Source organism: Equus asinus, chromosome 7, assembly GCF_041296235.1.
Source record: "Equus asinus isolate D_3611 breed Donkey chromosome 7, EquAss-T2T_v2, whole genome shotgun sequence".
Taxonomy (NCBI): domain Eukaryota; kingdom Metazoa; phylum Chordata; class Mammalia; order Perissodactyla; family Equidae; genus Equus; species Equus asinus.
In genome coordinates this window covers 71,014,677-71,037,349 of record NC_091796.1, presented here as the reverse complement: position 1 = coordinate 71,037,349, position 22,673 = coordinate 71,014,677, and the positions used below count along the sequence as shown (strand labels likewise).

General features: G+C 38.1%; 1 protein-coding gene across 1 annotated transcript in view; it reads right to left on the bottom strand.

The window, feature by feature from the left end:
- Positions 1-22,673, bottom strand: part of MNAT1 (MNAT1 component of CDK activating kinase) — a 222,433-nt gene that overhangs the window by 73,423 nt on the left and 126,337 nt on the right. Inside the window, exon 7 of the mRNA XM_044773700.2 lies at positions 17,027-17,148. Coding sequence (XP_044629635.1) covers positions 17,027-17,148 — 122 coding nt within the window. The remainder of the gene's footprint in view (positions 1-17,026; positions 17,149-22,673) is intronic.

Here is a 22,673-nt window from a genome sequence, read left to right as displayed (position 1 = left end):
CTGCTATCAGGTCACCTCTACTTATGCTCCAACCCAAAAGCTTGCGAGTCACTATGCCCAACTCAATCCTATTTTCCTCACCAAAAAGAAAACACAGAATGGAGATGGAGAACTTGGCTCATGCTGAGAGTCAATAATTTTATTTACATTTTTTTGAGAATATAAATAAGGAAGTTGCTTCATAATTTGAATTCATTGCCCTTAAATATACTATCTGAAAGCATAATAATCTAAAAACATAAAAATAAAGCTCTGTATATGGCAAGACCATATGGTACAGCAGAGAAAAAGTACCCTAAGGGCCTAAGAATCCAGTCCTAGTTTTGCACAAACCAGAGAAGTGACAATGAACATGAGTTTTCCTCTCTGGCCTCTCCTATAGGGAACTCATGACAGTTCACTCTCCCATAAAAGAGGAGAGTTGCACAGAGTATCTCTAAGGTTTTTCCCAGCTCTTGCAGTCTCTTTAGAAACATATTTTTTAACAATAATATTTGATAAATAACATAAAGCAACTGACATAACAATGCTGTCTCAAAGAACCCCTCCCCCATCACAGTAAATAGCAACTCTGTTGCTCAGATATAACCCTGAGAGGAACTTTTTAGTACTCCTCACATCCAATGCAGCAAAAATTCTCTACTCTCAGCTATCAAGATGAGATCCCTCATCTGACCACTTTCTCAGCAACTACACTGCTACCCTCTTAGTATAAGCCACTAACATCTTGACCAGGACTGCAGCAAGTTTTCTTTTTTCACCCTACTGTCAATTCTCCTATAACAAACCTTTCTAAATACAAGTCATATGACACACTGTTCAAAATTCTTCTATGACTTCCCATCTCCTTCAAAGTAAAAGCCCAAGCCTTGACCATCAACTAAAAGACCCTACCTTATCTGATTGGGCCCAGTCTGCCTCCTTACTTAAAAACTTGCTACCACTCTGACCTCATCTTCCACTATTCCCCAGTTCACTCTGCTTCAGACACTGACTTCCTTTCTCTTCCTCACTCACACTCCCACCTCAGGGCCTTTGCACTTACAGTTCCTTCTCACTTTCCCCATGATATCACATGATTAGCTTCTTTGCTTAATTCACGTCTATTCAAATATCATCCTACAAAAGATTCCTCCACCACCTATGTAAAAATAGCACTCTACCCCAATCACTATATATCCCTTTATCCTGTGGTATCTGTCTTCAAAGTACTAGTTATCATCCAACAGACTCATCAGCGTATTTTTATTGTTCATTTCACCCCAGTAGAATGTAAGCTTCATAACATGTGTTTTCTGTTTTGCTCACTACTATTTTCTCAGCACCTAGAACAGTAACTGGCAGAGAGCAGGTACTTCATGACTGAATGAATAACAACAGTAAAGGAGCTGCTAAATAATCAATTGTTTTCTCAATTAACATGAGCCAAATATGATGAAGTTTCATTTCCCAATGGAGACAATTACATATAGATACAGAGTCTACTGAATCTTATAGAGATTTTTGGGAAAAACTGATCAGATTCCAATAATAAATTTAACTTGCTTTTTTTAGGGTCCTGTATAAATGTGAATTAAAACTATATTTCATTGTAATCATTTATAATTATAATTTTATTATTAAACTAAATAATTTAGTGTATTTAGTGCTACTTTTCTTTCTGAGATTAATTTTGGAATATATATTTTTTAATTAATATTATGATTTAATACTCTTAAAGTCGCTACTACAAAAGACTATTCTGGAATCAAGTGCATAATTGCATTTCCTCAGTGACCTTGTAATCTCGTGAGCATTTACTCTAGACTAAACAGCCTCATTCAGCTGCCCTGTGTCTGACTGTTGATGAAAGAAGCTTGTTTGACAACTGCTTCAAGCAGAAACATATTTTTTTCCGTGACTGCATAAAAAACATTTAAAACTTACCAGACTAGAGCCAGACTAGAACTTGAAGCACAAAGGTTCGTGTTAGATGTGTAAGCTGATTTCTAATTCAAATGCCAATGAATACAGATACTAAAGACATTTTGCCATCATGGCTAACAAAATAAGTTAATTTAGTAACACTTTGATAATTATAACAAAGTATAATATAGATTACATGGATACACATACTGTAATCTTCTTTGTGACTTTCGTATTTTTCCATATTCTTTGATTTTCTGGGGCCCCTGAGACTTTTTCTGAAACTAACATACAAACTTAAGTAGAGAGTATCAAAAACAAAACAAACACCTTTTCTCCATTCTTAGGCAATCCCTGTATAAGAAGTCAATAGGCAAAGACCTTGACCAAAAATACAGAAATTTCTTCAAGGGGATTTAAAAGGATACTTAATTCAAAATGGTAAGAAAAACCACTCAAACAAACAACAAACACAATAATGATGAAACACTTGAAACATTCACCAAAAAAATCAGCAACAAGAAACTGCAGTTACCAGAACTGTGTAACACCAGATCAAGAAGTTCTAGCCAAATGCAATAAAATATGAAACTGAAGTCAGAGATAAAGCATTTAAAAGAAAAAATTCATTTTTTCAGATGACTGACTTCCAAATAAAACCCCAGGCATTCACCTAATAGAACAATTAAAATTATTAGAGTTCAATAAAGCAGCTGGTATAAACCAAAAATATACTTAAGCAAAAACTAGTTAGAAAGCATAATGAAAACAATTTTACAACAGCATCACAAGTATGATATAACAAAAATTAATTTCGAAGAAATGTGTGAGACATAAAAACTCAGTAAGTTTTAAATGCTCATTCTTTTCTAATCAGTTTATAAGTTTAAAGCAATTCCAAATAAAATCCCACAGGCAGTGGTGTTTGGTTGTTTTCCAGGGGGCAACAGGGCTGGCTGTATCTTAAGTCAGCTGTTGGTGGGTTTTGGTCTGTTTCGTTTGATTACTAGTTTCACGATATTTCATTATGAAAATTTTCAAACATACAGAAAACTTGAAAGAATTATAGAGTGCTTTGTTGCTCTTTGGCGAACAAAGTTTAGTTGGAAGAATAAATGTACAAAAATGCTAAGAATACTCTGAAAAGGATAAGTGGCAATCGAAGACTTGCCCCATCTGTGGTAGGAAGAATCCTGAGACGGCCCCCAAGATTCCAACCCCCTGTGTGCTTCCTTGCATAATTCTTTCCTCACGGACATGATGGATTTCACTCCTGAAATTATATTATATGGCAAAAGAGATTTTGCAAATGTAATTAAGATCTCAAATTGGTTGATTGTGAGGAAATAAAAAGCACCAGGCTTAATCAGGTAGGAGACCTTAAAAGGAAGAGATTCGAAGAGATTTTCTCCTGCTGGCACTGAAGAAGATGAAAGCCACTGCGACTTCTACATCTGCAAGGAAACCAATTCTGCCAGTAACATGAACGAGCTTGGAAGACGACTCCCAAGCCTCGCTTACATGGAACCACAGCACCTGCTGACACTTTAACTGCAGCCATGTGCAACCTGAGTAGAGGATCCAGGTAACCACGCCCAGACCGCGGACTCAGATACTGATAACAAATGAAATAAAGATGGATGTTGTTTTAAGCTGCTTAAATTTGTGGTAATTTGATACACAGCAATAGAAAATAAATACATGACGATATCAAAACATATCATGTATTTAAATAAATAATAAAGTGATACTGTTAAAGAAACAAAGATAGATTAATGAAAAAGGAAGGGCAGTGGAGAAAAAGTCCTAGTATATCACACATCAATGGAGAAAAGGGTTATTGAACAAACTATTCTAGGCCAACTGATTTATGTTGAAAAAACAGAATAAAGATTTTTTTTACAGCTCATTACAACAAAATAAATTCCAGACGGATTGAGTGACTAAATGCAAAAATTGAAGCTACATAAAAATTTAGAATATAAATAAAAACAAAGTTTTGTGTTAGTTTAGAACATCCTAAGTAGAAGAACAATGGAAAATTAACAGGACATCATCAATATATCTTACTGCTCAGAGAATAAAACTACTTCACATCATAAACAAATAAGAATAAAAAAATAAAACTAAAATTTCAAGAGTTAATAGTCTTACTATACAGCTGACTCATATAAATAAATAAGGAAAACAAAACTACCCCAATAGAAAATAGGGCAAACAGCAAAAACAGACAATTCACGCATAGGGAGGAAAAAAGGGAAAGAACTTACTGGGGGGACTGTGCCACAAATATAAAGGCCAAGAGCTTCCTAAGGAAACGAAACAGCACATGCAATGGCACAAAAATCTGAGAGACACCACGAGGTTCTTAAAAACCACCAAGTATGAGAAGGGCAGGATCTACGGCCATAAGGTAGATGGGGTCAGATTATGTAGGTGATGATGAGCCACTGAAGGATATTAATAATAGAGAGACATAACCAGACTGACAAATTAGAAAGTTTTCTCTGGGGGCCGGCCCCATAGCCGAGTAATGGTTAAGTCAGCACGCTCTACTTCGGCGGCCCAGTGTTTCACCAGTTCGAATCCTGGGTGCGGACATGGCACCACTCATCAAGCCATGCTGAAGCGGCATCCCACATGCCACAACTAGATGGACCCACAACTGAAAATACACAACTATGTACCGGGGGTCTTTGGGAGAAAAAGGAAAAATAAAATCTTTAAAAAAAAGTTTTCTCTGGCAACAGTAAGGAAGGGCTTAAGACAGGAGACAAAGACAGCGTTATAATAAAACATTTGTTAGAGTGCATTCAACATCTCCTCTCAAATTCTTGGCAGATAAAGTTCCAATTTACCGACTTTTTAAGAACAAAAAAATGGTCATGAAAAGTGTCTCCAAGGTTACTGTGAAGGTGCATCTTCTATTTTGGGAGGACTATACCCTACCCTATTCCCTCAAAAATGAACACTATTAATTGCTTTGCCACAGGTCAGTTACTTTCGCTATAACCAGTCAGTTACTTTTGCTCAGCAGATTGGTTTTTGCCAACCTAGTCTACGACCACACAAGAAAACAAAACTGACAGGTGCTGATGGAGATCAAACAAGAGACTTTCTTCTGATTAGCATCAGGTTCTAGTTGCTGAGTTAATTCAATACTATCACTACTACCACAATTTTTTTCATTACTGATTCTTAGCATCTAGTGAGGAAGGACTCAAAATATTAAACCATCATAGTTTAAATCTATTTTCCAAAGCTAGCATAATTAATAGCACAGAACTTATATCAGTTAACAGAAGAGACAGAAATGAACATGTCAATTTGGCTACAGCACTCCACCACAAAGAAACATACAGAAATGTTCTACAGGAAATGAAGATTAAAATTTTATTCTACAGAATTTTTGTAGCAAATGGCTTCATTTAAATTCATAAATAAGGATAACTGAAAAATATGCATTTTGCTTAAAGATCATATTTTATCTTATAAAACAACAGTTTTTCCTTATTCCTACAATGGGCTCACAAATGAACAGTTCATATTAAATAAATCACTTTTATCTATTTAAATAGATGAATATTGAGATTGATGAATAAAACTAATAAATGCTCATAATTTATATCAGTTAAAGGAATAACTCTTCTTTGGGTGGAAGGTAGTAAAATATTAACTAGAAAGCCAGTTGATTATTAAAAAGACAGTCTCATGGTGCCAATCAACGAGACTTTACTAGATTAACCACTAAAGCCGTAGTCTGGGGAATTTCAATTAGCAGTTAAGTTTTCCCAATGCTTGCTCCCACTGGCACAGAATTAATAAAACATGTTTACATATTGCCTTGAGAAGGTTACTGCCAGTGCCACTTGAACTATAATAATATATTCATAATTACCCTCCTGAATGAGAAATTTTCATTTATTCTTTATCCACTTCTCAAGTTTAACTAAATTTAGAAAAGATTTCAGTAAAAACCACCTAAAATCTCATGGCAATGTACTTTTGATATCATCCTTTATCAAAATACATAACGACAAAACGTAGTTCTTTGGAGACACAATACCTCCAAAACCTTATGGCATCCACTCCCAAAAATATATGATTAAAATTATTTTGAAAGTGCCTGCATCCACAGTTTTGCACCAACTAAAGTGAATATATAAAGTGTACTATTCTTAACCTCATTATGTCATATAGATTTCAAAGCAGAAATAAGAGACTGGAAACGAGAAACTTAGTCTCTATTTGCCTCTAGAGAACCTGAACTTGTTCCTCTGTAGGGTAACATAATATAAAATAGAAATTTTATTGTAATAGAAAAAGAAAAGAGAGAAGACTAGAAGCTAGAGGACTGGGGGAAGGGGGACAGCCAATTGTAAAGGGATAACTGGGGCTTATTAGATGCAATCTTCCAGAAAGATGTAGACAATTCTTAGGACAGATGTGTAACTATTATACCTTCAAGTCAACTGAAGTTTATATTCCCTGTACCTCAAGAGCAGCACCTTCGAGAATATCAAATCATTCTTTGAAAAGTCACTTCACAGAGCAACTTCTTCAGTTTCTCTCTAAATGTTTCTGAAAATTAGATTAGGAAAAAATATATTCTTAGATCTAGAGTAATAAGAAAAAAATAGGAAAGCATATAGTTACAAATAATAATTTCAGAGAATAAAATGAACTAGTAGCATAAGAATTCAATTTAGGATTTATTTTGGCAAATGTTTAAGGATGTGGTCATAACATATCACCAAAGAGACCACTTGGAGCTAATCTCAGCTCCAAAATGTAAAAGCATCTGTAAGGAATTCAATCCCTTTCTCAAGGTAGAAGGCTGAAGAGAAGGAAAGTGTGAGGTATGTTCTATTTCAGTAGATAAATAGTTCTACATCAAGAAAAAGTCAATGTTTCTTTAGCAATTCTGATGTCATCATTGATGATCTAGAAATTCCTCCACTACTTAGCCACAGATGGCTAAAAGAAACTATTGCGGTCAAGGTCTATTGCTTGAAATACATACAGATTTATCTGTAATCAGAGCAATTTGCCTTCTTAACTGTTGTGGATGTAGAACGTATGAACAGTCTTTGTTGAGTGAGACAAAAGTCTACTTCTAGACTTCTGGAACTAACTGTATTCTAGATAGTCAATGATTAAAGAAAGCTCTCCAGCTGCTGCCCACCTGCATCCTAAAGTAGGAGACAGAAGGTGTCTTCCTCTGGGAAAGAGACAGGTACACTGAGAAAGCACCACCCTGAGGCTCCAGCACACACAACCTCCTAAGACTAAGGCTGGAACAGGAGAACTAAGAAACCCCTTGAACCCACCACACAACTTATTTAAAGTAAAAAGCAAGAGCAGTTTACTGCTTGTGAGGGATACCAAGAGAGAACCCTCTGTGCAACCCCCTTGCAGACCCTGCTGAAAGCTGAGGGTAGACCAAGAAGACTAAGAAAATCCCTCCAGCACTCCAGGCCTCTTACTAGGCACAAGTGGCAACAGACCATGACTGGAAGAACCAGAGCAACAACAAAACCCAAACTGAGATCAAACGACATGCTTAATACTAAACTCCCTACACTAATGATCTGACAGAAAAGGGACATAAATATTTCTGGGCATAAATATTATTTACCTCAGTCACTATAGTTCTGTTGCACAGAACATCCAATATTCAAACAATAATTACGATCAACACAAGAAAGCATGAAAAACAAATCTACCATTAAGACATAAAATAGTCAACAGAACCAGACTCAGAGAGGTTGGAACTATCAAAGAGGCACTTTAAAATAAGATGATCAATAAATTAAAGGATCTAGGGGAAAAGATGGATAACGTATAAACAGGAAATTGCAGCAGAGATGAAAATTACAAAAGGGAGTGAAATGGAAATGTTAGATACAAAAACACAATATCACAAAGAATTTCTTTGATGGGCTTAGCAGCAGAAGGGACACAAAGAAGAATAAGTGAACTTGAAGATAGAACAAGAGAAATTTTCCAAACTTTGGAAACACAAATTTAAGAAAAGACTGAAAAACACAAAACAGAGCATCCAAGAACTGTAAAACAATACCAAAAAGTCTAACATATGTGAAATCAGAGTCTTAGAGTGAAAACAGAGAGAAAAGGGGGGAGAATAAATCTGTGAAGAGATAATGGTTGAGATATTTACAAAATAAAAACAACAAATCAAAGGGGCCGGCCCTGTGGCCCAGTGGTTAAGTTCGCACCCTCCGCTTTGGCCACCCAGGGTTTTGCTGGTTTGGATCCTGGGTGTGGACATGGTGCCGCTCATCAGGCCATGCTGAGGTGGTGTGCCACACAGCAGAACCAGAAGGACCTACAACTAGAATATACAACTATGTACTGGGGAGTTTTGGGCGAAAAGAAGGGGAAAAAAGATTGGCAACAGATGTTAGCTCAGGTACCAATCTTTAAAACAAACAATGAATTATAGACCCAAGAAGTTTAGAGAAACTTTTAAAGCTCAGAGAAATTATATCTTTATATATAATGCCAGATCCTTGTAGAAAACATATAGTATAAATCTGGCTTTTTAAATCCAATCTGGCAATCTCCGCCTATTATTTAGAGTATTGAGAACTGTGCTATCCAATACGGCAGCCACTAGCCATATGTGGTTATTTAAATTAAACTGAATAAAATTTAAATTTCAATTCTTCAACTGCATTAGGCACATTCAAGTGCTCAGTAGAAACATGTAACTGGTAGCTACTACATTGGACAGCACAGACATAGAATATTTCCATCATTTCAGAAAGTTTTATAGGATAGTGCTGGTTTAGAACATTTACATTTAATATAATTACCAAAATAGTTAAGATTAAACCTACAAACATGCTACTTGTTTCCTAATTATCCCATTTCTTTATTTTTTGCCTCCCTCTTTTCCTGTCCTTTTCATTAATGGATTGTTTTTTATGATCTCATTATTTTCTCCCCCATTGACTTCTTGACTATCCCTCTTTGTTTTACATTTTTAGTAGTTGCTCTAAGGTTTATACTAAACCTGTCTTTAACTTATCACAGCCTATCTCCAGATATTTTTATACCACTTCATGTCTAGTGTAAGAATACTATAGTAGCACAATTTTTTCCCTCTTCCTATTCTTTGTACTAATTATTGTCTTACATTTTACTTGTGCATTGTTATTATGTATGGCCATTTCCATGATCTTTCTAATGCAATTTTGATGACAAAATTATTGGAAAATGCTAAACTCTACAAGAGAGGAGTACTATTTTAAATACTTTGCCTTTGTTGACATTAAAAGCAAAGATTTTAAGAAAATGCATTTTAGAGATACAAAATTCTGGCTCTCGCTAACCCAGTAAGAGATAAGAAATCAAAATGTCTATATCACTTATAACTTTTTATATCATAAAACCCAATATTGCCTTTCTTCTCAAGCTTTAATTTTAGCATTTAGACCAATTATTTAATAAATTTTTCTCTCAAACTCAAAAGAGGTTTTAGGCTTTGTTTCACATCCCCACAGCTTCATGCTTGGAGGCGGTAGGAATTTTTTTTTTTTTTTTTTATTAATGTTATGATGGATTACAAGCTTGTGACATTTCAGTTGTACATTTTTGTTAGTCATGTTGTGGGTACACCACTTCCCCCTCCGTACCCTCCCCCCACCCCCCCTTTTCCCTGGTAACCACCGATCAGATCTCCTTCTCAATATACTAATTTCCACCTATGAGTGGAGTCATATAGAGTTCGTCTTTCTCTGACTGACTTATTTCGCTTAACATAATGCCCTCGAGGTCCATTCACATTGTTGTGAATGGGCCAATTTCGTCTTTTTTTATGGCTGAGTAGTATTCCATTGTGTATATATACCACATCTTCTTTATCCAATCATCAGTTTCTGGGCATGTAGGCTGGTTCCACGTCTTGGCTATTGTAAATAATGCTGCGATGAACATAGGGGTGCAACGGACTCTTGAGATTTCTGATATCAGGTTCTTAGGATAGATACCCAGTAATGGGATGGCTGGGACATAGGGTATTTCTATTTTTAACTTTTTGAGAAATCTCCATACTGTTTTCCATAGTGGCTGTACCAGTTTGCATTCCCACCAACAGTGTATGAGGGTTCCTCTTTCTCCACAACCTCTCCAACATTTGTCGTTCTTGGTTTTGGATGTTTTTGCCAATCTAACGGGGGTAAGGTGATATCTTAGTGTAGTTTTGATTTGCATTTCCCTGATGATTAGCGATGAGGAACATCTTTTCATGTGTCTATTGGCCATATTCATATCTTCTTTGGAGAAATGTCTGTTCATGTCCTCTGCCCATTTTTTGATCGGGTTGTTTGTTTTTTTGTTGTTAAGCAGTGTGAGTTCTTTGTATATTATGGAGATTAACCCTTTGTCGGATAAGTGGCTTGTAAATATTTTTGCCCAATTAGTGAGCTGTTTCTTTGTTTCAATCCTGTTTTCCCTTGCCTTGAAGAAGCTCTTTAGTCTGATGAAGTCCCATTTGTTTATTCTTTCTATTGTTTCCCTCAACTGAGGAGTTACAGTGTCCGAAAAGATTCTTTTGAAACTGATGTCAAAGAGTGTACTGCCTATATTCTCTTCCAAAAGACTTATTGTCTCAGGCCTAATCTTTAGGTCTTTGATCCATTTTGAGTTTATTTTGGTGTGTGGTGAAAAAGAATGGTCGATTTTCAGTCTTTTGCATGTGGCTGTCCAGTTTTCCCAGCACCATTTGTTGAAGAGACTTTCTTTTCTCCATTGTAGGCCCTCTGCTCCTTTGTCGAAGATTAGCTGTCCATAGATGTGTGGTTTTATCTCTGGGCTTTCAATTCTGTTCCATTGATCTGTGGACCTGTTTTTGTACCAGTACCATGCTGTTTTGATCACTGTAGCTTTGTAGTATGTTTTGAAATCGGGGGTTGTGATTCCGCCGGCTTTGTTTTTCTTGCTCAGGATTGCTTTAGCAATTCGTGGTCTTTTGCTGCCCCATATGAATTTTAGGATTGTTTGTTCAATTTCTGTGAAGAATGTTCTTGGGATTCTGATTGGGATAGCACTGAATCTGTATATTGCTTTAGGTAGTATGGACATTTTAACTATGTTTATTCTTCCAATCCATGTGCAAGGAATGTTTTTCCATCTCTTTATGTCATCGCCTATTTCTTTCAAGAAAGTCTTGTAGTTTTCATTGTATAGATCCTTCACTTCCTTGGTTAAGTTTATCCCAAGGTATTTTATTCTTTTCGTTGCGATTGTGAATGGGATAGAGTTCTTGAGTTCTTTTTCTGTTAGTTTATTGTTAGTGTATAGAAATGCTACTGATTTATGCACGTTAATTTTATACCCTGCAACTTTGCTGTAGTTGTTGATTATTTCTAATAGTTTTTCTGTGGATTCTTTGGGGTTTTCTATGTATAAGATCATGTCGTCTGCAAACAACGCGAGTTTTACTTCTTCGTTACCTATTTGGATTCCTTTTATTTTTTTTTCCTGCCGAATTGCTCTGGCCAGCACCTCCAGTACTATGTTGAATAGGAGTGGTGAAAGTGGGCACCCTTGTCTTGTTCCTGTCTTCAGAGGGATGGCTTTCAACTTTTGTCCATTGAGTATGATGTTGGCTGTGGGTCTATCATATATGGCCTTTATTATGTTGAGGTACTTTCCTTCTATACCCATTTTACTGAGGGTTTTTATCATAAATGGGTGTTGGATCTTGTCGAATGCTTTCTCTGCATCTATTGAGATGATCATGTGGTTTTTGTTTTTCATTTTGTTGATGTAGTGTATCATGTTGATTGACTTGCGGATGTTGAACCATCCCTGTGTCCCTGGTATAAATCCCACTTGATCATGGTGTATAATCTTTTTGATGTATTGCTGTAATCGGTTTGCCAAAATTTTGTTGAGGATTTTTGCATCTATGTTCATCATTGATATCGGCCTGTAGTTCTCCTTCTTTGTGTTGTCCTTGTCAGGTTTGGGGATCAGAGTGATGTTGGCTTCATAGAATGTGTTAGGGAGTTCTCCATCTTTCTCAATTTTCTGGAACAGTTTGAGGAGAATAGGTATTAAGTCTTCTTTGAATGTTTGGTAGAATTCTCCAGAGAAGCCGTCTGGTCCTGGACTCTTGTTTTTGGGGAGGTTTTTGATTACCGTTTCTATTTCCTTACTTGTGATTGGTCTATTCAGATTCTCCATTTCTTCCTGATTCAGTTTGGGGAGATTGTAGGAGTCTAGGAATTTGTCCATTTCTTCCAAGTTGTTCAATTTGTTGGCATATAGTTTTTCATAGTATTCTCTTATGATCTCTTGTATTTCATTGGTATCTGTTGTGATTTCTCCTCTGTCATTCCTGATTTTATTAATTTGCGCTTTCTCTCTTCTTTTCTTGGTGAGTCTGGCTAGGGGTTTGTCAATTTTGTTAATTCTTTCGAAGAACCAACTCTTTGTTTCATTGATCCTTTCTATTGTCTTTTTTGTTTCAATATCGTTTATTTCTGCTCTTATTTTTATTATTTCCCTCCTTCTACTGACTCTGGGCTTTGTTTGTTCTTCTTTTTCTAGTTCCGTTAGGTGTCGTTTGAGGTTGCTTAAAAGAGCTTTTTCTTGTTTAGTGAGGTGAGCCTGTATTGCGATGAATTTCCCTCTTAGGACTGCTTTTGCTGCATCCCAAATGATTTGGTATGTCGTGTTCTCATTTTCATTTGTCTCCAGATAATATTTGATTTCTTCTTTAATTTCTTCAATGATCCATTGTTTGTTGAGAAGCGTGTTGTTTAGTCTCCACATTTTTGCACCTTTCTCTGCTTTTTTCTTGTAGTTGATTTCTAGTTTAATAGCGTTATGATCAGAAAAGATGCTTGATATTATTTCAACTCTTGTATTTATTGATGTTTGCTTTGGTTCCCAAAATATGGTCAATCCTTGAGAATGTTCCATGTGCACTTGAGAAGAATGTGTAACCTGCTGTTTTTGGATGAAGTGTTCTATATATATCTATTAAGTCCATCTGGTCTAATTTTTCATTTAATTCTATTATTTCCTTGTTGATTTTCTGTCTGGATGTTCTGTCCATTGGTGTCAATGGTGTGTTGAGGTCCCCTACTATTATTGTATTGTTGTTGATGTCTTCTTTTAGTTCTATTAAGAGTTGCTTTACAAATTTTGGTGCTCCTGTGTTGGGTGCGTATATATTTATAAGTGTTATGTCTTCTTGGTGGAGAGTCCCTTTTATCATTATATACTGTCCCTCTTTATCTTTCTTTATCTGTTTTGCTTTGAAATCTACCTTGTCTGATATTAGTATAGCGACACCTGCTTTCTTTTGTTCATTATTAGCTTGGAGTATTGTTCTCCATCCCTTCACTCTGAGTCTGTGTTTGTCTTTGGGGCTGAGGTGTGTTTCCTGGAGGCAGCATATTGTTGGATCTTGTTCTTTGATCCATCCTGCCACTCTGTGTCTTTTGATTGGGGAGTTCAATCCATTTACATTTAGAGTGATTATTGAGACGTGGGGGCCTACCACTCCCATTTTGTGTCTTGTTTTCCGGTTTTCTTCAGTTTCCTTTGTTTCTCGTCCCATGGTTTAATCTGTTCTGATGTAGAGCTGCTACTCTCTGTTGTTGTCCTTCTACTTATCTCCTCTGCTCTTGGTTTTGTAGCCCCTTTCCTTTTTTGGATTTTTCAGGAATGAGGGTTTTCCTGAGGATTTCCTGAAGAGGAGGTTTTGTGGCAATGAACTCCCTTAATTTTTGTTTATCTGGGAAAGTTTTTATTTCTCCATCGTATTTGAAGGATATTTTCACTGGGTAGAGAATTCTCGGCTGTAGATTTTTGTCCTTCAGATTTTTGAATATATCATTCCACTCTCTTCTAGCCTGTAAAGTTTCTGCTGAGAAATCTGCTGATAGCCTGATGGGGGTTCCTTTGTAGGTTAGTTTCTTTTGCCTGGCTGTCCTTAATATTTTCTCCTTGTCGTTGACTTTTGCTAGCTTCACTACTATATGCCATGGAGTGGGTCTTCTTGCATTGATAAAGTTTGGAGATCTATTGGCTTCTGTCACCTGAAGATCCATCTCCCTCACCAGATTTGGGAAGTTCTCAGCCATTATTTCTTTGAATAGGTTTTCTGCCCCTTTCTCCTTCTCTTCTCCCTCTGGAATACCTATAATCCTTACGTTGCATCTCCTAATTGTGTCTGATAATTCTCGGAGAGTTTCTTCATTTCTTTTAAGTCTTGCTTCTCTCTCCTCCTCTGCCTGCAACAATTCTATATTGCCATCTTCCAAATTGCTAATTCTTTCCTCCATATTATCGGCCCTATTGTTCAGAGCATCTAGATTTTTCTTAATCTCCTCTATTGTGTTCATTTCCAATATTTCTGTTTGGTTCTTCTTTATCGTATCAAACTCTTTTGTGACATAGCTCCTGAACTCGTTGAGTTGTCAGTCAGAATTCTCTCTTAACTCATTGAGAATCTTAATGATGGCTGTTTTGAAGTCATCGTCATTTAGGTTATATATCTCATTTTCTTTGGGATTGTTTTCTGTGTATTTGTTGCTTTCTTTCTGTTCTGGAGATTTAATGTATTTTTTCATATTGCTTGATGTTGTTGATTTGTGCCTCCGCATGGAGATAGAGTTTAGTTGCTCCTTTCACTTGTTTCAGCTGCTGCGGTGGGAGGAGCAGCTGTTTATATTTCACCAACCAGGAACCCTGTCCGTAGTTGCTAACTGGGCCTGGGCCCCTCTTCGTAGCCAGAGTGGCCCTTTGGATTCCCTCCTCTGCCGTGGGGGCCCTCACAGGGGGGCTTCAGGCTGCAGGTGCCTACTGTTGCAGCCCACCTAGATGTGCTCTCTCCTTGGGGTCTGCAACGGTGTTATGGGCTTTTCCAGCGGCCAGGGGTGGGATCACTTATATTTGTCGCTCCGTTGCTGTCGGCACCCACCAAATCTCACTTGTCCTCTATGGGTCGCAGGAGAGCTATTGGCATCTTCTACAGTCTGTGGTTAGTACACCTAGCTATGCTGCTTTTGCCCTGGGGTCTTCCAGCCTTGTGGCTGGCGGCTGGGTGCCTTCTACTGGTGCTGTGCAGAGGCTTTCCCTAAGGCTGCTGTGAGCCTGTAGGGTTTCCCCCTAGGCTACTAAGCTGGGTCTCTGGAACTCTCTCCAGCCCCAGTCCTCTCTGAGATCTCCGGCAATCCCTAGCCTCACGGGGTGGGCAACGGCAGCTGGGGGTCGCCCCGCCCTCTGGGATTCTCTCCAGGCCTCTCCCGGAGCCGTGAATGCTCAGCGTGGCCCCTCTGCTAACGACAGACAGAGAGTTTTGTCTGCTGCCCGGGCGGAGCTCCGGCGCTTCCCCTCCGGGTCGCAGAACCGGCCTTTGAAAGTTCCCCCCGCCCCGGTCCTCTCCGAGATCTCTGGCAATCCCTAGCCCCACGGGGCGGGCAACGGCAGCTGGGGGTCGCCCCGCCCTCTGGGATTCTCTCCGGGCCTCTCCCGGAGCCGTGAATGCTCAGCGTGGCCCCTCTGCTAACGGCAGACAGAGAGTTTTGTCTGCTGCCCCAGCGGAGGTCCGGCGCTTCCCCTCCGGGTCGCAAAACCGGCCTTTGAAAGTTCCCCCAGCCCCGGTCCTCTCCGAGATCTCCGGCAATCCCTAGACCCACGGGTCGGGCAACGGCAGCTGGGGGTCGCCCCGCCCTCAGGGCTTCTCTCCGGGCCTCTGCCGGGAGCCCTGAATGCTCAGCGTGGCCCCTCTGCTAACGGCAGACAGAGAGTTTTGTCTGCTGCCCGGGCGGAGCTCCGGCGCTTCCCCTCCGGGTCGCAGAACCGGCCTTTGAAAATTCCCCCGGCCCCGGTCCTCTCCGAGATCTCCGGCAATCCCTAGTCCCACGGGGTGGGCAACGGCAGCTGGGAGATCTCCTTGCCCTCCGTGTCTCTCTCTGGGACCCTCCGGGCGCCCCGAGCACCAGGCTGGGTCTCCCCGCCAATGGCGGGGAGAGACTCTCCCCGCGGGCTCAGGTGTGCAACTCCAAAGTTTCCCTCTGCGTTTAGGAGTAATTGCAGGGGGTTTAGATAGGGTTCTGGTCACCGGTTTCCACCGTCGCTCCTCTGTTGTGTTCTCGCTCCTGCCCTAGATGTGTGTGAGGTTGTAGGACTTTAAGAGAATATAGAACTAAAGAAAATCTTAAGATCTACCAAATAGCAGATAAGTAAATGATCTATCATTTTAATAGTAATTTGACCTGGGAGCCTTCATGTTCATATGTAAAATACTATACATCGTGTTCAAGATTTTGGTTTTGGTTTTGAAGATGCGTGTAAGTTTTATTATCTGTTTCATCGATCTTATTTTTGCTGTTGTGGTCTTTTTTTTATTACTTTTTAATTACTTAGTCTCATTGTACCCATTATTTTCTTTACACTATTTTATTGTGTTAATAAACAAGGGTTTCTGCATCATCTTTTCATTCAATAGTTTTGATTGAGGCACCAGATCAAAATATGATTTGCTCCATCCAACAAAGTCTTTGCCTTCAAGTATACAAATATCCACTTATGCCCGAGACAGACTATGATCATCTGCATCACTCACAAAAGCCAAGATCCCAGGTTAATTTCCAAAATTGACACATATAATATGGCTTTTGAGCCACTGGGCCAACCTACATTATACCTTTTGACAAAATATATTTTGTGGCTCATTTCTCATAAATACAGTTTCACTATAGACAGCAGTGAGTAAATCTCTTCTTTTTCATGGCAAGGAGCTCAACTCTCATATTTTTACTGGTTTACTACTGACTAAATTAAGCCTCTATTTCTAAAAACACACACAGTGAGCTGAAAATGAACAGCTACTTCAGTAAGGCTGCCAAGGACAGCCTTAGAAGGGAAATAATACAATCCAATCTCAATCTCAGAAGACCTAACAAGACCATAGAAAAAATAATTCATCAACTTAGTATTAAACACCATTCATTTATTACAAAAGAACAAAGTTCTATAAACTCAAAATCTAAGAATGCTAATGTGTCAGTTAAAAACAGTACCAACAAAGCCCTAAACATCAGCTCCTCAATGAGAAGTTCTTTTGGGCACTTACCCAAGTCGTCCTAGCATCTCAAGCTCAGGAACTTGTGGTCCACATGTCTCTATTTGCAGTGGTTGGTATTCATAGAGAGCTTCTTCAAGCTTTTGAATAGGTGCTAATGAAATATGTTGTCCCTGTTAGAAAAAGGAAGGAAAGCAATACCTTTTAATACTACTTTCATATTACTACTTATTTGTAGTGATTTTAAAGATGGACTAAATTCCTCACATTAAAAACATTATCCATTATGTCTGCTATTCCATGGGTACAATTTATTATATCACTGAAACTCACATTATATAATCCACATATAGTCACTGACACATGATTTAAAGGAGGAAAACCAAATCAATCATTAAATTCAAATTTGGCCTTAAGAAGCATAGCTGTTTGATGCCAATGATAGAATTCAGCAAATATATAAGAATAGTCTATCCTCACATTTTCCTATTCTTATTATACAACTTTGACAGTTTTGGTAATCAGTGTTTTCTTGAAAGTCTAATTGGGGAAGAACACTAATGAAATTATTCTCTGCAAAGTTTTGCCACATAAATGTCTGTTCTCTTAAGTCTTTACAATTGAATTAAACTTACTTACCAAACGTGTGTATATGATGTCTACTTACACACACACAATGAGAAAATTTTATGCTAAAAATTAAGTTGAATGAAATATCAAGGAATTTTTCTAAAAAGAAAGAACTACTGGACAACTAAAATAAAATAACCATATTTGATCACAAGTATACAAAACAAAATGCCACTCAGCCATATAGCATCATCACATTGAGATTTACATATTTATCATACATCTGAGCATAGAATTCTAATTTTAAAAGTCCCTATTTTTGATATGGTCCATGTTTTCTGATTCTAACTCTAGGTCTGTTATTTTTCTTGCTCTAATTCTTGACAACTTCCCTATTTCTTAACTTTTTAATAAAAACCAGTTCTTGCAATTATTTATTCTACCATTTTCTAGTTTATAAATTATTTCTGTTGTTACCTCCCTTAGCTCCCTTTACTTTTTTCCCTAATTCACTAAGTTGGATACATAGCACATTTGTTATCTCTTTTATTTTAAAAAAAGGAAAAACCCACGACTTAAAAGTGATAAAGTGCAACTGAGGCAGTGAGAGACAACCATACAAGATGTCCACATCTGACTTGTGGTTTTCTTTTCAACAAGTTTAATCCCATCTAGCATGATCCTAGTTAGTTTACCATCATATTAATAGCTTCTCTGACACCATCACTCAAAAGGTCTTCACCAAACAGGGGCAAAGGACTTGAACAGACATTTCTCCAAAGACATACAAATGGCCAATAAGTACATGAAAAGATGCTTAACATCACCAGTCATTAGGGGAACCCAAATCAAAACCACGATGAGATACCAGCTAACCCATGGCTATTTAGGATGGCCATTATCCAAATAAGAACAAAAAACAAAGAAAATAGCAAGTGTTGACAAGATTGTGGAGAAATCAGAATTGTTGTACACTGCTGGTGGAAATGTAAAATGGTGCAGCCACTATGAGAAATAGGATGGCAAGTCCTCAAAAAATTAAATATAGAATTATCCTGTGAGCCCGTAATTCCACTTCTGGGTATATATCCAAAAGTAGTGAAAGCAGGAACTCGAATAGATATTTGTATAACCATGTTCATAGCAGCATTATTCACAATAGCCAAAAGGCAGAAGCAACCCATATGTCCATCAATGGACGAATGAATAAACAAAATGTGGTAAACAAACAGAATGAAATTTTATTTAGCCTTAAAAAGTAAGGAAATTTTGACACATGCTAAAACGTGGATGAACCATGGAGATGTCATGCTAATAAGTGAAATAAACCAGTCACAAAAGGATGAATATTGTATGATCCCAATTACATGAGGTTCCCAGTGTTAAGAAAGAAAAAACAGGCCCAAAATGGAGTCATTTGTGCTAAACCCCACATCAGCAAACCAAGACTTAATACCCAACCTAACTGCAATTTTAATCTCTCCCAGGAATGTGACCTTTAACCAGTCAATCAGGAATTATCTGGTCAGCAATAGTGAGGTAATCTGCCTGACAGACCCCACCTTCCCCCAAAGGAAGGTGACCCTGCCTGAAACAATCTACTTTTTGAACTTCCTCGCCCCACCTCCCCCTGCCTATAAAAGTCTTCCATTTTGTACAGCTCCTTGGAGCTCCTTTCTATTTGCTAGAAGGGATGCTGCTTGACTCGTGAATTATTGAATAACGCCAATTTGATCTTCAAATTTATTCAATTAAATTTCATTTTTTACAAGATTTGGTGGCAGCGACAGGACCAAAAGAGACTTCTGACGACTTCGGAGACAACAAGAAACACAGACATGGTACCCATGAGCCCTTTGAGTTCCCTACCTTTCTCAGCATTTCCAAAGGGTGTAGGTAAGTTCCTCTCAGTTCTGAGCTCCGTCCTCTTTGTGTCAAGCTCCTTTTGGGAAGTGTTAGTAGTTCAGACCCCAGTTCCCCCATTTAAGTGGAAAACCCCAACCCTTGGTTCTGTCCCCAGATTCCACTTTGGGAAGTGCTGATATTCCACTCTAGAGTTCCCCATTGTGTGGAACTCCAGCCCAGAGTCCACATTTGTGGAGTTCTGCTGATTCAATCCTTTACCCACTCCCAGGTTCCATGTTGGGAACTCCCGGTGATATATCCAGGGCCTTCTCTTGGCCAGGCCACAGTGATATCTCTTAGTTACTACTGGTGTGTTAAGGTGCTCATGTTTGTCTGTCTTGTTTTGTGTAGATAAAGGCTATTACTAATGGGAATGTCAGAAGCCAAAAAGCCATAAAAATTGGTGGGCACAGATCAAGCATTTTAAAAGCTGTTAGAATGCTCACCACCTAACCCAAAGACTCCCATAAGTTGGTTACGGAATGAGTTAGATTGACAATAGAGCACCCACCAAACTCAATAAAATTTCCACACAATGAGGTACAGCGTAAAACCTCACACAATTCCAAACCTATTGGTACATCTCTTTTAGGTATTAGTTTGGCTCTGAGAAACCAAAAGCCTTAGCCAAAAGATAAATAAATAAAACAAAAAATTATAAATGAATGAATAAATAAATAAATCCTTAAATTCCAAAGAACTGAGCACACCACCTTCCAGCACACCTGCTTACTTTCTCTCTAAGAACTGCATTCCCAGAAGCTATACATATCTAGAAAAATGGCAAAATCTTACTAAAAACAACCGAGAATTATAATGGCCATCATGGAGAATGTTCCAATTAGACAAGATCACTTATTTAAGAAGTGTACTTAAATACAAAAGTTCCCAAATCAAAGAAACAGAATGGGATACCTATTTTAATTGGTATATAGAAGCTTCCAAAAGGTTTCAAGATTCCAAAACAGCTTCATTGAAAGTTTTGTTACAAACGACTAATGAAAAATTAAAGACACAAAAGGTATCTAGAAGAACACCTAGGCCTCCCCTATTATACCTCCTAGGGGTCCATCATCAAAATGCTGGCCCAGGGATCAATGTCTCAATTGTAATCAACTGGGACACTGGAAAAGAGATTATCCTCAAAGGCCCTAAGCAAATTCTTCAACAGCAACTCAAATGCCCTCATTTGTACTCTCATGAGGGATCCCATATGGGCCCCTCCCGGAGTTGACAACATTCTGAAGTATCTTCTAATAAACTGTTATGCTATTCCTTTAAACAGCTAAAGGAAACTAAAGTTAAAATTAATGAAAAACCTTGCCAAATTCTGTCAGATTCAAGAACCTATAGAGGGGATCCTGGGAAAACTGGCAAAGGCTAGTGAAGGATGAGAATTCTTACCAGAGTCAACTCTCTAAAATCTCTACTGGTAGCGCACAGCCAAGAGAAGAAAACAAAATTTCATACTGTTCCTTCCTTTTCAAATCCAGATCCACTAGTTATTGATCCATTCTCTCTCAGGGATAGCCACTGCCTTCTTGCTTGACTTGTTTTGTGTTTTATGAACTTAGCTTGGCTTTCTGCCTGCCAAGGACACACATGTTGTCAGTTCTTTTTGGGGGCTATCTTTGGGAGTGTGAGAGACTGGAATTGGCCACCCCAAAATACCTCTCTTTGGCATGAAGATTATTTTGGGCTGGTTACTTTTAAAAACTGCAGACATGAGAGAAACTCTGAAAAGTAGAATTAGTTATCCTTTGTTAAGAGACATTTACATTTGTAAAGGACATCTCCATCTGTAAAGGTGTCTCCCTCTCTATACCAGGAAGAAGGGGGGATGACCTTATCCTTAGAAACTCTTATCAATGGAGAAGGCAAGGACTTAAACCTGCATAATAATCTTACTCTTCTTTACTTTGCTTTTCTGGTGATCTCCCATAACTCACTCCCCCTACCCCCAACATCCTCCTTTGTCTTTAGCTGAGGGTGGTATTTAAGGTGAGAGCTTCCGCCATTTTGGCGAGTAGCTCAGTTTTCCTTAGCCTCTCCCATGTATACATGTTATAAAGCTTTGTTTAATTTTCTCCTGTTATTCTGTCTCATGTGAATTTAATTCGTTGTTTGGCCAGAGGGATCCAGAGTGGGTAGAGGAAATGTGTTCTTTCCCTACAGGAGTGACACTGGATCTTGGGGAGGTAGTATTCTTTGCACGCTCTTTGGAGATTGCTCTTATATCCAATGGGGGCTGTTCAATATTGCCAGAAAGATCTGTTGTTTGCTCTGGCTGAAAACTGCACAGCATGATAGGAAAAAGAAAAATTTCTAAGGCCATCTGCCCTAAGGTAAAATAAAATATCTACCAAGAGGGAAAGAAAAACCTTTTAAAATCTTTGTGGAAGCATTTACTAAAACATTCCAAAGACAAACCGCTCTAAATTCAAAACATAAAAATCTTTTGATTTCCATCTTAGTTGGAAATCTTCTCCCTGATACAAAAAAGGAAACTGAAGATAATGTGGTTGGATGGGTGGGTCACACTATGATATCATTTAGTTTGCAACTCAATTTTGTGAGGAATTAAAAGCAACTATCCTTATCTTACAAATCTTTGCAAAACCAGAAATGCAGCTCTAGAAACTCATCAGTTCTTTTTTACCAATCCCAAAACCTCCCCTATTAATCTCAACAGACTTGTAGGTATTGTAAAAATTCTGGCGCTAGGAAACACTTCAAAGTCCTTCTTGGAGGAACTTGCATTCTTTCTCTGTAAATGTTCTACTTGGTCTTCTCCAGAAACTCTTATCTAGCCCATCTGTTTGAAATGCAAACTTCAGGGAGGTAATTCTTACCAGAAGGAAAACAAAAGGGGAAAGGTTATTTGAAACTTAAGCAAATGACAAAAACATTAATTGTCTTCAGAAATTTTAGTAGAAAGCTTTAGCAATCTGAGTTGGTCACCTTAACTTATTCCATCTGCCAGAAACACAATTTAGATCCAATTTCTTTTATAAGTAGTGAGTTTTGTATTATTCTACCTGATACATGGCTAAAATTTTAGAAGCTATAATAAGCTCTCTGTTTGCATCTGTGTGTTGATACGTGTACATATGTATATGTGTGTGTGTGAATGTGGAAATTTGTAGATGTGTGGGATTTTTCTACCTCTACATGGTAGTGCCAAAATTAACTTGTAAAGAGCTCTATTTAATTGGCTTAAAGA